This window comes from Pocillopora verrucosa, chromosome 2 (genome assembly GCF_036669915.1).
Source record: "Pocillopora verrucosa isolate sample1 chromosome 2, ASM3666991v2, whole genome shotgun sequence".
Classification (NCBI taxonomy): Eukaryota; Metazoa; Cnidaria; class Anthozoa; order Scleractinia; family Pocilloporidae; genus Pocillopora; species Pocillopora verrucosa.
Genome location: NC_089313.1, coordinates 8,769,877 through 8,783,974, shown reverse-complemented (window position 1 = coordinate 8,783,974; position 14,098 = coordinate 8,769,877). Strand labels below are relative to the sequence as shown.

General features: G+C 37.6%; 2 protein-coding genes across 3 annotated transcripts; both read right to left on the bottom strand.

Moving 5' to 3' along the window:
* Positions 1-768: 768 nt before the first annotated feature.
* On the bottom strand, positions 769-4,294 carry LOC136279149 (uncharacterized). Its single transcript, XM_066162657.1, has 9 exons — positions 4,182-4,294; positions 4,036-4,074; positions 3,278-3,371; positions 3,075-3,109; positions 2,688-2,760; positions 2,083-2,120; positions 1,547-1,622; positions 1,098-1,183; positions 769-861 (listed from the first exon to the last, which is right to left on the bottom strand). The coding sequence occupies exons 1-8, from the start codon at positions 4,256-4,258 to the stop codon at positions 1,124-1,126; spliced, it is 492 nt and encodes a 163-aa protein (XP_066018754.1). The 5' UTR covers positions 4,259-4,294; the 3' UTR covers positions 769-861; positions 1,098-1,123.
* Positions 4,295-5,595: 1,301 nt separating this feature from the next.
* On the bottom strand, positions 5,596-12,618 carry LOC131799615 (uncharacterized). 2 transcript variants are annotated; one of them, XM_066162563.1, is made up of 10 exons: positions 12,472-12,618; positions 12,327-12,365; positions 12,144-12,177; positions 11,316-11,409; positions 11,135-11,169; positions 8,797-8,869; positions 8,314-8,351; positions 6,488-6,563; positions 5,921-5,992; positions 5,596-5,676 (listed from the first exon to the last, which is right to left on the bottom strand). In XM_066162563.1, the coding sequence occupies exons 1-9, from the start codon at positions 12,473-12,475 to the stop codon at positions 5,933-5,935; spliced, it is 453 nt and encodes a 150-aa protein (XP_066018660.1). In that variant the 5' UTR covers positions 12,476-12,618; the 3' UTR covers positions 5,596-5,676; positions 5,921-5,932. The 2 variants fall into 2 exon arrangements, with proteins under 2 accessions (XP_066018660.1, XP_058973303.1); XM_059117320.2 differs by lacking the exon at positions 12,144-12,177.
* Positions 12,619-14,098: the final 1,480 nt, after the last annotated feature.

Below are 14,098 nucleotides of genomic sequence, written 5' to 3'. Positions count from 1 at the left end.
ACGTGGAATTTAGAATTCTAGTATCAAATAGAATTCTTGTTCTATTATTATGTGAAAATGATCACACCGTACTGTGTAACCCAAACAATATTTTCCTTATCGAAATCTGGATGCGACATAAAATACTTTCAATTCAGCTTTGGAACTTAGAACTACACATTGTGGGCGTGAGCAGCTGCACCAGAGGAAGAGATTACAAGCACGATAAATGTTTGATCGTTGATAAATGATAAATGTTTTTGTTTATTTAGACTCTCCATAGGCGTGCAATAATTTTCTCATTGAAAACTTTGAATGAGCGTTTGACGTTTTTTGAAGTATCTTGAGACTTTTCTTTTATACAATAGTCGAGAGGAAAAATGGCCGTCGGAAAGAGGTGGCCGTTAGCAGGGTTTTGACTCTATTTCTAAAAACCGGTTTTAGACGTCATAACATAATAACATCGAAAACTCTGCTTGAAAACGTATAAGTTAGTCTAGGGAACAGTTCATAATGGTACAACTGATAGTTATCTTTCCACTTTGCTTGGAGGCTGAAAGTTATTCTTTTAAGAATATTGGTGCTCTTAAATTTCCACCCTACCTGTAAAACTGTTACTGACTAAGCCGACAGGAGAATGCATAGTTTTTCTGACTATTTTCAGCTACTAACGCTCAACGCCTCTGGGGGAGAAAGTTGCTAAGCCATGGTACTTGTTCGTTTTTTGGATTTCGAGGGATAGTGGAAAGCATAAAGAAATGATATAGTGATTAACTCAGCAGCAGATAAGATCTGAATTCATGCACTTTATTTGTAATGACCATACAACATAAAACTTAGCTGACAGCTAAGTGGCAAAGGTGACATAAATTCCAAAGATGTCTGTTGAAAAATACAAGGAGCAAAATAGATTAAAGCACAGTAGGCGAACAACCATTCCGTCAATTCAGGTTTAACAAAGTTACAGAGATTCCTTGTTAACTGGAAATGTGTGGATTTTATTACGGACTACTAATGTAAAAGATGTTGCTTATTTTCTTCGAAAACGTTTGTTGTGAGGGACATCGTCCAATGCTTTTTATTCTTGTTTCTAAAAACACTGTTGATAACTTGCTTACCCTTGTCAGTGCCCCTTTTTCTTCATTTAGCCAAGGGCGAAGAGGTAGTCATTACCGCCTGTATAATGATATTCGCTCCATCCCACCTGTTACGAAAACGAAATAACACGACTCTCTTACATTCAATCATCAGTCATCATCATAAACAGAAATCATTGGAAAATGAAACAAAATATATTAAATACGGAGTCTGAATCAGTGCTAGAGAGTTGTTAAAATTCCAATTTCTTGTATTTTGTAGCGTTTAATCAAAATCAGTTACCAATCGTAGAAAGTAGCGCGCCTTTAGATAATTGTTATTATTATTAGTATCATTATTTTTAATGTCATTACTGTTGTTGTTGTTCTGTTATTACTTCTTATACTAATTAAAGCTCCTTACCGGTGTTACTTTACAAAACATATATGTAGTATTTTTTCGTATTGTTTGGTGCTTTTCACCAGCATACCTGACCAGACTCCTCGGCGTCTATTTTGTCGTATCGCTCCTTAATCATATCTCCAACTTTCTTCATTCGCTCCAGGCTGTTGGAATTTTGCAAAAGCATCATTATTATCTTACTAAATAAGTGGCTGTTTTCGGTTTCAAGTTGCATCTGATTTTAGTACTTCCCAGTTTACACGTAACAACCAAACGTTTTCCCTAAAACATATCAGTAGATGTTTGGCTCGGCCGCTATCGTCTGTGAGGCAATGGGCATTATTCCTTGGTAAACACTTGCCAACCTTTATTCCGCTCTTCTTTTTTTTTTTTGTTTTTCCCAAAGCAATAATTACCAGAATGCACTGTTTTTCTTAAGACCGGTTTTGAGGCGACATCAAAATCTCTCGTGCACTATTCTGCTAGCTACCTCAATCGAGGAATATTTTTTTTGGTATTATAGCCTACTACAAAGAAATTAAAACCAAAAGATGGTTTGCAACTAGCCTGAATCCGGCATAATTATGGTACTTTTCTGGTGCTAAACAGTGGGATTCCGCTTACCGGTTATTATTTCGATTCAAAATGGACTGGCAACGGTCCTGTAAATGGGCAAGAAAAAAATCATTACTTGTTCTGTGAACTGGGAGTGAATAGTAGTGGATATTAACCGGGACGCGAAGTGGCGAGGTAAATATCCACAACTTTCACTTTAGTGTCGGTGAAAGTTGTGGATATTTACCTCGCCACTGAAGTTTATAACATACCACACAGAAACAAAAAGTTAGTTTATTTCTGTCATTACACCAAAAAATGGTCGGGAGTCAAATTATTCACACGCAATTTTGTCTCTTCAGCTGCCTCGAGATAAATAGAACTTGTCAATCACTTGCGAACTACATAATCAGTGCGAGCGAAAAACAAAATACACTTTCTTGTATAAAGTAAACCTTGATATTGATCTTGGCGGTATCTAAATCAAGGTTGAGCTCGTTAATCATCTTGACCAGAAAAGCTGGGTAATTGGGTCAAGCACCGACCGATAAAATGGACGCGTTTTGATGGAGCCACAAAATTTTTGACCCAGGAGCGCAATGAAGCATGGCAGAGCGATCACGGGGATATGCAAAAAAGACTATTCAACCTCAGGCCTCTAAAACATCACATACTTTTGGGCAGACATCACAGAAATTTTCCAGTTTGTCCATGAAATCTTGAGTATCATTTTCCAAGGCCACAATGCTGTGTTTGGTAGAAAGGAAAGTCACTTCAGGTGGATGCATACATTTTACTTTTAGACTAACTCCCCTCCCTTGAAAAAGAAGCGTTACAACTTACCCACTATGTCTACGGCGTTAAAAAGTTTAAGTCTCAATCAACAGTCAGTCATAAAGGCGTGAATTCGAACCAGACCTTAGCAAAGCATATCTGCAAATTGTTTTCTCTCTTAATCTTCGTAATTTGTTCTCACGATGTGCAAACTGTTCCTCGAAGATCTCACCAATTCAGAGATAAAGAATCCATCGCAAATAACATAAATGAAAACAATGTCTTACTTGGTGGTGATTGCCTGCATCTTTTCCAGTAGTATCTGTATCGTCAAAAAATTGAAAACCAAAAAAGGAAAAAAACCAACAACAATAACAACTTAACAGGCATAATTAACAAGCAGAGGATAGAGAAGCTCTATAACAGTTGGGCCTGTTGCTTTATGATCTGAGCAACCAAAGTTTATCAATAGGGAAGAAGTTGTACTAACCTCTTTGGTCAACAGATTTTCCTTTTCCTTTGCCTTTATTGCTGAGCGGGTGTTCGTCAAGTTATCCTTAAGCTCCTTAAACTTGCTTTTCAGGCTAAGATCGATGAACAATTTTGGTTAAATTATGATTATAGTGCAGTCAACGTTCTCTTAAAGCTGGAACGTCCCTGTTTTCGAAGGGAGTGACTGATCCTTCGACAACCTAGTGAAAGTCATCATCAGAGTCAAACCCTTCACCTTATTCTCCCTTTAAGTAACCACTTTCTTTGCAAATAAACCTTTTTTATTCAGTTTTTAGTGTTTGACGGAGAAAAAACTGAACTATCTTTTAGGCGACCAAAGCTCAATTTTGTTGCAATTTAAGATAACTGTTTTCTCTAATGACGTTCTTTTAATTAGTTTCGATCCTACATTATAAAGGAAAATGATTAAAATCTGAAACTCGCAGGCCAAATTTACGCTCTCCTTTCCTTGAACCCTGGCGGAGAAAAATATTTTAGCTCAAGGGAAGAGAAAAATTAAAGCAAAAAGCCAAAACTGACTGTATTCACCATCTATTATATACATTTTCTGGCAATTATTTCCTTTAGGAAAATGAGCGGATCTTTCAGACGATAAAAGATGAAGTTCTTTCAAACGATAATTTTGTGGATGAATGAGCGGCTGCGGGCGTCATCCACCTTGGATTCGCGTGTTATCTATATAAGCTTAGATTTATTTCATATAGACTAGAAATCTGTGATATTCTTTCAGTTCACCTCTTGTGTTCATTCTCCAGTTCACTGGGAAATTTGCACCTGGTTAGGAAAAGAAAACATAAAATTCTCGGTGAAATAATTAAGTGGAAATCCAGTGTGTAAATCTAATAACTTGAATTTTGAGGGACAGAAAGGAAGATTCTTACCCATTTGAAGCAAGCGCAACAACAACAAACATAAGGGTAAGGCAAAAACAACGGAGCACAGTGCAGGACACCATCATGCTCAGTTCTTACGCCTGTTAGCTACACACTTTTTGGCCGAAAGGATCGCCCGCATTAAATAAGACAACTTGTTAAATTCGATTTGCTATGTTTAAAATCATTGGACAACAAAGCTGAGACCAACGGATGGTTTTTAAATAAGCTTTGCAAGAGGTTATTGGAGATGAAAAAAATCGATTGCTAGATTCCACATGCACGCACACTTCCCCTTGCAATTCTTTTTGTTTAAGATATAATTAGGTGCAATTATACCTTGACGAGTATTTGTAATATCGTGGGGGAAATTAATCGAACACTAATACACATGCAGCGAATTTGAAACACAGACCTCAAATCAATCATAGATCTCTTCGATTTAGGTGTAATTCATTACGTGTGTGGCGGTGTGAAATGAATTGAAAACGTTGCAACTCTTTGTCATTGAAATGTTTCCTTGTTTCTCCAGAACTCTTTGAAAATGGTTGTTGAAATAGGTTCATGGTGACAAACTTCCTGCATACTTTAAGTATAGGGATGTCGATATCTGATGCCTAAGCTTTGTATCTTTATTGAAACTCGATGAAAAATCTTCAGTAAAAACAGTAGCGTCCGAATCTATCTATTTACAACATGTCACAATTCAGGTCTCCGAGTAAGTAGGAATAAATCCTTGTGTTCCGAATCAATTTTATCTACCAGGTTTTCAAATTGATTAAAAATTTATTTTTGGGAACTTGGCAGTCTACATTATGTATTTATTAAAAAAGGTCTGGAATGCGGTGCGGTGATTTCGACAACAAGACATTCCAATTGATCATCACTGGAGTCTTCTCGGACATGGTAATTTATGTTGTTTGGTAAATAAATACATACACCGCCACCAGATCTCCCGTTCACGGCACGTTCCCTTCTAACGACGTCAAATCCCGGTAGATATATTTCTGAATCACTGATGTACTATCACGCTTGTATACACACAATATATGGATTTTTGAACCTCTCATAAATATCTTAGGGTCGTCAATATGGGCGAGTAAACTTTTTACATTGAGCGAGCCATAACAAAACCGCGACCAATGCACTAAATTCCGGTTTTGATGGCTTCCTCTTATTGCTGCGGGACTCCCTGGAAGGCATACACTTATTGGATTCCCACTCGACAATAATCTAATCTCCTCTTAAATACTTAATAAAGTTATTTGGTAAATAACTAAACGTTGGAAGGTCGTAGGTTCAACTCTTTGCTTTTTGTAAATTTTCTAAGCAGATTCCCCTGAAAGGTAATTGTTACTTTTGCATCTCAGGTAATGGTAGAAAGTATTAAGAAATTAGAAGCAGCAATAAGCTCCAAATTTATTTTATTTCTTATTAAGATGATCATGAAGCAAAAACGTAGCACACAGCTAAGAAGCAAAAGTGCCATCAGATCCAAAGATATCTGTTGAGAAATATATAAAGTAAGACAAATGAAAATGTCATGAGCAAACAGCCTCTCATAATTTCTATTTCAGCCTTTAGTCGATTCAAAACGAGAGTTTTAACCTCCTGTCAGGGTTTATGACGTCAAAAGAGTGTTGTTTGGTAACTAGATTTGTCTAGACGGATAAATAGTGGCTCTATGTAACTGAATTTAGGGGCCATCACTTTCTTCTAATTAAAAGTATTTTCATCAACTTGTTTACCATTTGTTTTATTCATCCAAGAGCACCAAGATAGTCTTTTCCACCTGTATAATGCCTTGCGGTCAATAACGCCTGTTTCAAGGAACAAAATATCACGACTCGGTATTCAATAATTAAGTTTGAAATGATACGATTTTAAAAATGTTTGGAGTTTTTCGGGGAACGAAATTTTAATTAAAATTGTTTCCCTTGGGGCAAGTCGTTAAGGAACATTTTCCTTGCTTGAATTTGGATAAAGTACTAACTTGAATTCTTTCTCATGTTGAAAGTAAAGGTTTTTAGATCAGTTTTTAGATTTTCAAGAGTTTTTATTTCAATTTTGATTACCAAAACAGTTTCTCGTTTCTTACATAAACCTCGTGTCACTTTCGAAGGTAATAGTTTTCGCCTTTTCAGTTCTGCACCGTTATTATTATTATTATTGTTACTGTTACTTTAATTAATATTGTGTTTCTTCATGATCAGAACCCTTCATTCATTTTGCTATAAACTGAAGCTTCTAACCCATATTGACGAGAAAACATACTTTGCATTTGAACGCATACTGTCGTCCTACAAAAGCTGTACCTTAGCAGGTTCCTCGGCTTCAATTTTATCGTATCGCTCCTTCATCATGCCACCAACTTTCTTCAACCGCTCCAGTCTGTTGGAATATTTCAAAAGCATTATACTTTCCTAGATACACAAGTTTCAATTTTCAGTTTAAAGCTGAATTCAATTTCAGTACTTCCTTGTCTGCATGTTTTGATCGAGAGCTTTTTTACTTAAGTGCCGCTCTCTCGCTAAGAGCGGTCCTCTCGACTTCCCGTCGGAAAAAAATTTTCTTTTTTTTTGCCCATGAAAAAGGTTTAGGACACATGTTTCAAAAATAGTTTAGTTGTTCTCCAATTCTTTTTTTTTGCGTCACAAGCCAAAAATGATTTTTGGCCAGACCACCCCTGTGGACAGCGATCGAAAGAGTAAATTTCACAGATTTTTTCCAGCGCGCAGCGACTGCAATGATATAGCTCATGGAATTCTATCTTGCTACAAGATGTATTCAGTTAGTCCAAAAACAAAATATGGAGACATCACCAAAAATATTTTTATACCAGCGTGATCAGAAGAGACCCTTCTCTTCGACCTTAATTTGCATATCAAAAATTCATTAATTTGTACGAAAGAATTCTCAAAATGCAAGCCTTAATCGGGCTGAAAAAGCATATCAGTGCATAGTTTATACACCAGTGAGGTCAAGGATAGCCTCAAACTAGCTTCCATCCACCAACATCTTAAAAACAACGCAAATCCATGTGTTTGCTCAATTAGGCTCGTGTCAAAGAGTATTTGCATAATTCTGACCGTTCAAACTTCGTTCGTTTATCTTCTACGTTGAGGATTTTAGGTTTTCATAACAGCCGAATGGAGAATAGATGCCGAGTTGTCCTAAAACGTTGTGTAAACGTGATCGGTCGACGTGACACTTGCGCGCTTGCGTGACTAACAAAGTAAACAAAGGTGATCAGAAGGCGCCTTCTCGATAATTTACGCTGAAATATGAGATTATGAACTACGCACAGTGTGGAGATGAAAAGAAGAAGAAGAAAATTCAAATAAAATCAAAGAATAAAATTCGACACTCTGGTCATTACAGACATATCGCGTTGCTTCAAAGGACACACAAACAAGTTAAAATACGTTATAGTGTTTATATTACAAAACAACACGTATACACTCTGAAAGAATTCTTGCAGTTTCTCCCGAGATTTAGCATACGGAACCCGATGAACTAGCCCTCCTTTCTGCAAATTTGTTTTCATCATTACTGATGTAACACTGTTATGGACCACAACGGTTTTGAGCGACAAATTGTGTCATGACAATTTTTGCATCTGCTTAAAATTTCAAAGCTGTCAAATGTCGTCAGGGCTTGATCTGCTCATGAGACCAGCCGGTATAGTTTGCCAATGGACTCAAACTCCGGTTTCCAGGATTCATCGTACGTCGTTTCAAAGTTTTAAAATCCACGAGTTTCGCAACGAAAGAAAGTTAATGCCTTCTTGGTAAATTTCAGTCAGCTCAATACCAATAGAGCAAATATTTGTCTTCCTATGATTTATTGGCCACTGATTGGCTCTGCCACTGTGGTCTTTAAGTCAATGGGCATTATTCTTTGCTGAAACGGAAGTCAGCTGCTAATCTTTATTTCCTTTTTGTTCAGGATTTGCTGATTATGAAAAACACCGTTTTTTGACTGCAACATACAAAATTCTGTCAGCCACCTCATTCGTGGGATGAAAGTTCGACGAAAGTCCAATAAGTGGAAATTTCATCCTAAGGATACAGTGCAATTGGTATGAAGAAAGCGTTTAGTGTTACATTAATCATTGTAGTATAATTGTGCTACCACTCACCGGTTGCTATTTCGACCTGAAATAAATTGGCAACGGTCCTGTGAATGAACAAATCAAAATAAAGTTTAACTTGATCGTAAAGGTATCTAAGTGCTTGTCAACCTTCTTGGTAAATTAATGAAATGACTGCACTTCGATGGAGTAACCAAGTTTTTGCTCGAAGAGCGCATTGAGTCACAACCCAAGCAAGGAAACACGACCTCGGGAATATGACAACAGAATTTACAGATTTTGTCATAAGGCAATTAATAATTATTGTATATAGTTCGTTAGACGTTCTGATTCGTCAAAAAAAATAAGCCCCCCAAAACAACGCATTCCACGTAGGTTGTTATGAAATTATGAAATTGAAATACTGCGTAATCTTTTCTCGCTTAACCTGAATCTCGTGGTTGAAAGAGCCTATGCGACTAAACCATTTAGATTGGGCGTTAACTGTACTACTAACAGTTTTCTTTTAAACTGAAAAAAGGGTCATCATACCGTTGGGCAGCTATCACAGAAATTATCCAGTTTATCCATGAACAGTAGGATATCATTTTCCAAGGCTGTAATTCTGTGTTTGAGGAAAAATGGATGTATACATGAGTTACCAGCCGTTTTGTACCCACAGTCGTCTCGTACCGACGGTCGTTTCGTACCCAGTCATTTGGTCCCCCTCTCGGTCGTTTTTCATCCAGCTTGGTGAGTCGTTTCGTACCCAGACCAACAAAATATTTTTTCCATGCTAAGTATGTTTAAAGCAAGGTCGTTTTATTGTCGTAAATTAAAATATTACCGGGTTAAATAAAATTTGTTAACGTGGTAATGTTGGATGGCCATAGTTTTCCTTGACTGATAACTTTGGATTGGTGGTTTGTAGTGTTCAAATGAACGAATGATGAAGTAAAAATGTAAGCCTTTTGTTAGTAGACTCCTTTCGAAAACGGATAGAAATTGTTATCATTTTATCTGCTAATACTAATTTTGTTTGTTTCTCTTTGTTAGAATAAAATAATTTATTACTGTTGAGAACTAAGGGAAAAAAACACACTTACACGAGCTTTTACTGTTAAGAAAGTCACAATTATAGACATAGCCTGTAGAGCAGGCGTAATTTTGGCGAGTGAGTGCTCAGTATTTTCTTAACGAAAATTATGGCCGCCATCTTAGATTTTAATGGCAGCGGAAGGCTGGGGAGAGAAAGAAATTTGTCCTAAGGGGGCGGTCGACGGTTAAAATTAAGGAGAGGAGTGGGGTTAATAGATTAAGCTCCAGATGTCAATCACAAGCCAAGTGTGTCATTTGGACATTTTGTTCTTTCGGGGAAATTCGAAATATGGCAAACTCTGTAAATGATGAAGTTGTTAGTTTCAATTCCGCCTTAGGGAAAGCACTTAAGAATCCTTCTGGATTCAATGTGCCTCGCACATTAAGATCGGAACAAAAAGAAGCAACTTCTACACTGCTTTTCGAGGAGATCTATTGGGCGTGTTACCAGCTGGCTTTTAGGAAAGCCTGATATTTAAATTGTTGGTTGTTATGAAAGAAATAAAGACGGGAAAGCTGCGAGCGTAGTTGTCGTTTGTCCGCCTTAACGTACTGGTAATGATTAAATGGAATGAACATCTTCGATCAGATTAACGGTAACTACGCTCACGGATTGTCATCTGGATGATATAGAGTGTGGAAAATATCCACTCGTATTTGCGTCAGCAGAAAACGTTTTGGTGAAACCATTTTGAAAAAACAAAACAAAACAAAAAAAAAACCAGCCACACCGTTTCACCAGAGTATGCCGGTTTGCATCAAACCAAATTATGGCGGGTAACCTTCGAGTGCAGTCGTTTGTTGTTTCCAAGTTTCGTTTACGATAAAATAGAAGAAAAACTGTCAAATAGATTAACGGCAGCTACACTCAAGGATTTTCGTTTAGAAAATATAGTGTGAGGCAAATATCAGCTCATATTTGTGTCTGCGGAGGAGGTTTTGTCGAAGCCATTTCTTTCATGGCTGAAAAAAAAACTGCCTTACCGTTTCACTCATCGGCTCTATATGCGTTTGTTTCTGTCGGGGGATTTCTAATTTGGCTCATTTTGATTGGTTACGAGCTCATTTTCGGAAATGCAATGACGCGCAACTAATCAGCGGGTGTTTTGGTTTTCAACAGTCTCCTCGGGCAGGCATCTTCTCGCCCTTTCCCCGCCCCCTTCCCCCACCCTCCACCCTGACCCCAAATCAAACATGGCCGGTCGGATAAACGTTCGCGAGCTTATAATGTTAGCTCGCCCTAATAAGATGCCTGTACAGCAGGCTAGTATAAACATAGACTGCTCTATCAAGAATATCACATTAACCTTGCGCTAGTATTTGTCTCAAGTATACACAACAGAATTTTGTTTATATCTTACTCGCTTTATTCTACTGACTTGTTATATGCAACAATTGACAACTGTTCACGTGAGTTATCATGAATAAACCGGAAAGGATAAGAATCGATCAGCGGTTTGGGTACAAATCCACCAGTACGAACCGACTTAAACTGGGAGAGAATCGACTGAGTTTGGGTACAAAACGACCGCGGATACCGGTAGATACATATATTTTGTTATAGGATTACAAGTCCCCTTCCTTGAGAAAAGAGGAGTTACCATTTATCCATTAGCGTGGAGCATATTTTCTATGAAAAGGTTTAATGTATTTTTTTAAGGCACAAATTTAAATCATGCCGTTGTTTTTTTAAGGCATATAGTTGTATCTATAAATATCTAACCTTTTCATCTCCTTAACTTGCCCTTTGTGCCGTCATATTATTATTATATTATTAAAAGTAATGTCTTACTCGTTGAGAATTGTCTGCATCTTTTCCAGAAGTACCTGTGCCGAATGAATAAAAAGAAAAAGAAACGCAATGCACATAGTGATAGGGAATGGAGAAAGTCTATCATAGCTAGTCCTGTAGCTTCGAATCATGATCAGAAAAAGGATAGAGATCTGAGTAACATGGGAGTAATTAAACTTACTTCTTTCGTCAACTGGTTTTTCTCTTCCTTTGCCCTTATTGCCGAACGGGTGTCCTCCAAGTCACCCTTTAGCTCCATAAACTTGTCTTTTAGGCTAAGATCGAGTAATAGTTTTGGTTAAGATATGTGGCATTCAGATCTCTCTTAATGTTCAATCGTGTAGCCTGATATTCCGAATGAGAGTGGTCTCTTGAAGGCCTCAATGTAATGACTTTCCTAAATGTAATAAAGTCCAAAATGTAATAACATTTGGTCCTTTGACATTTGGTTTTTCTGCGTTGTTACGGACCTCGACTTCGTCTCGGTCCATAAAAACGCAACAAAAGAACTCTTTCCCTCACGCTTGGTCAGTAACACATATGAATATATTTCATGCAGACCTATGCAAATCTGGCAAGGGAAGACAGCACAAAAATGCACTTGCAAGCCCGGAATTTTTATATTTTCTTATTGGTCGGTGGACTTCCTTTTCCTTGTAATTTGGTTCATAAAGTGTTCAGCACTAATCACACAAGTATGTCGTCAAAATCTATTGCACTAAAGAGTCTGAGCCAATGATATCAAGAGAGGTATTGGTCAGCGTTCTCATTGTTTTGACGGTTTAGTACATTAAGAACCAAATGTTTTTACATTTAGGAATTTATTGCATTTAGGTCAGTTATTTCATCTAGGCCTTCAACATGGTCCTGACGAGGACTGTCTTCTGTGGTAGTGATTTACGTATTGACAACCTTGCTCAGTCAAATATTGATAGACTGAGGATTAAATTGAACCCTCCCTCTTGCGTACAAAGCATAAATTCATTGTACTTCTAGAGACATTTCTTACCGCTTTTGTATTTCAGAAGGATATGTAGATCTCACTGATTAAAAAAAGGAAAAGTTCTTTTAATGAGTAATCTCTGAAAGAACAGGCGGCTGCAGCACATCACCTAACTGGGGTTCGCGTCTCATCTTCGTTAGCTTAGAATTCCAAATTTTGACCCAATAAATCTCTAATCTTTCAGTTTACCTTTTGTGCTCATTCTCCAGTTCACCGGGAAACTTGCAACTACACGGAAAAAAAAACATGCATTTGCCGATGACATATTCAAGTAGAAATCTTGTCATTAAATCTTATAAATTGAATTTCGAAGGACAGTAAAGACGATTCTCACCCATTTGAAGCAAGCAAAACCCCAATAAACATTAGGGTAAGGAAAAAAAGAGGGAAGACGGAATACTTTACCATCACTGTCAGTTTTTACGCTTGTAATGATCGATATAGATGGGAGGATCACGGGCGTTACAAAGACAACGTGTTATCATCGATGTTTCAATTAGAAATTAATATTAAATCTTGCAAAAGGCGAGGACCAACGCGATATTTTTGCTCTTCCTCGCGAGAGGTTATCATGTTGAAAGAAATTGATTAGTTACTGTATGCAGATATGCTTCCCCATTCAGTTGTATTTTTCACGATATAATCAGAATCAATTTTGTCCTGATGAGTATTTGTCCCTATCGGTTAATACCCATGTTAGAACTCAAGCAGTGAATTTTCTTTTTTGCTTCTACGAGGCTCTTTAAAACTGATTGTAAAACTTCATAGGTAAATGAAAATGAAAATATGATGAAAAAAGATGCCACTTGCAACGAAATAATTACCTTCGAGGTCCTCACCATACTGCACTATACATCTCAGACAAACACTAATCAGCTGCTTACTGGTAGCTGCTACATACTAACCTTACAATTGTATCACGGAGTCATATATCATTGCACAATATTGCACGCGTAATTAGCGCACGGACATTTAATATGAATGAATCGTCGTGTGGGTCGTGCTACACAAGGTTCTTGCTGCGAAATTTTTAACTCTCAAGGCCTCAAGGTGAGTGACATCTCCGGCATCGTTCATCCAACTTTTATTATACGGCCTATGCATGAACTGGAACTTGAATTCTCGCGTCACAACTGCTCAGCTGTCATTTAATTCAGGACATGAAAAGATGGTCACAGGACCTAGTGGAATCTCATACGGTCTGTAATTATATAAGTGATGCTCACTGAAACGAGAGAAAAAGCGAACAAAGTACTCATGTGCAGGCAGACGATAAAACTCTTTTCCTACCAAGCATTGTCCTTTCTTCTGGGCATGGAAATTAAAAAAAATGCCTACTAGGGTGACTCAAAATGATTTTGCTGACCGTGACCCTCATGGAAAAACAGATAATTGCAGATGAACGCACGGGCATAGTAAAATGACACACTTGACGAGAGGCCCTGGGTAAAATAATAACAGGCGTCTTCTGAGTTGCTTGCCCAATGCTACTTTAGTTCATTATTTTCTTTTGTTTTTGTGACACGATGTAAAAAAATATCAAAAACATCGCTCATGCGATTCGGAAAGAATACTATTGAAATATTATTGATTAGGTATGAACGTGTTTGCGATATATTTGCAAAGTATTTTGCACTTTTAACAGTACCTTCGATGTTTAAGGGCCTATTTACGTGTATAGGAGCCCAGATTGTTTTGTACTTCGGTGAATCGCCACATAGAGCCTTAAATAAACGCATGTCTTTATCCGGCCTCTCTCGCTAGTTTGGCTAGAGAGCTTGAGAACTACCTGATGACCTTTTATCCACGATTGATGGTTGTATTCACCAAAAGAAAGAGAGATATCTAGGAAACGTCCCCACATCTTTACTTTTTTGAAGTCAAAGTCATCGGCGCACAAACAAACTGAGAGATGGCGGTATTGAGGAAAATACGGCTTGTCTCTCTGGGGTGCAGGTTGG

What these genes read in the sequence shown, in the direction of transcription:
- LOC136279149 (XM_066162657.1), bottom strand. Translation starts at nt 4,258, where the DNA reads ATGATGGTGTCCTGCACTGTGCTCCGTTGTTTTTGCCTTACCCTTATG. An exon ending in AAAATCTGTTGACCAAAGAG is followed by an intron (nt 3,110 to 3,277) that starts GTTAGTACAACT and finishes TTGACGATACAG; the next exon opens with ATACTACTGGAAAAGATGCA. An exon ending in ATGCAGGCAATCACCACCAA is followed by an intron (nt 2,761 to 3,074) that starts GTAAGACATTGT and finishes TACCAAACACAG; the next exon opens with CATTGTGGCCTTGGAAAATG.
- LOC131799615 (XM_059117320.2), bottom strand. Translation starts at nt 12,545, where the DNA reads ATGGTAAAGTATTCCGTCTTCCCTCTTTTTTTCCTTACCCTAATGTTT. An exon ending in GTTTTGCTTGCTTCAAATGG is followed by an intron (nt 12,366 to 12,471) that starts GTGAGAATCGTC and finishes TTTTCCGTGTAG; the next exon opens with TTGCAAGTTTCCCGGTGAAC. An exon ending in CTGGAGAATGAGCACAAAAG is followed by an intron (nt 11,410 to 12,326) that starts GTAAACTGAAAG and finishes ACTCGATCTTAG; the next exon opens with CCTAAAAGACAAGTTTATGG.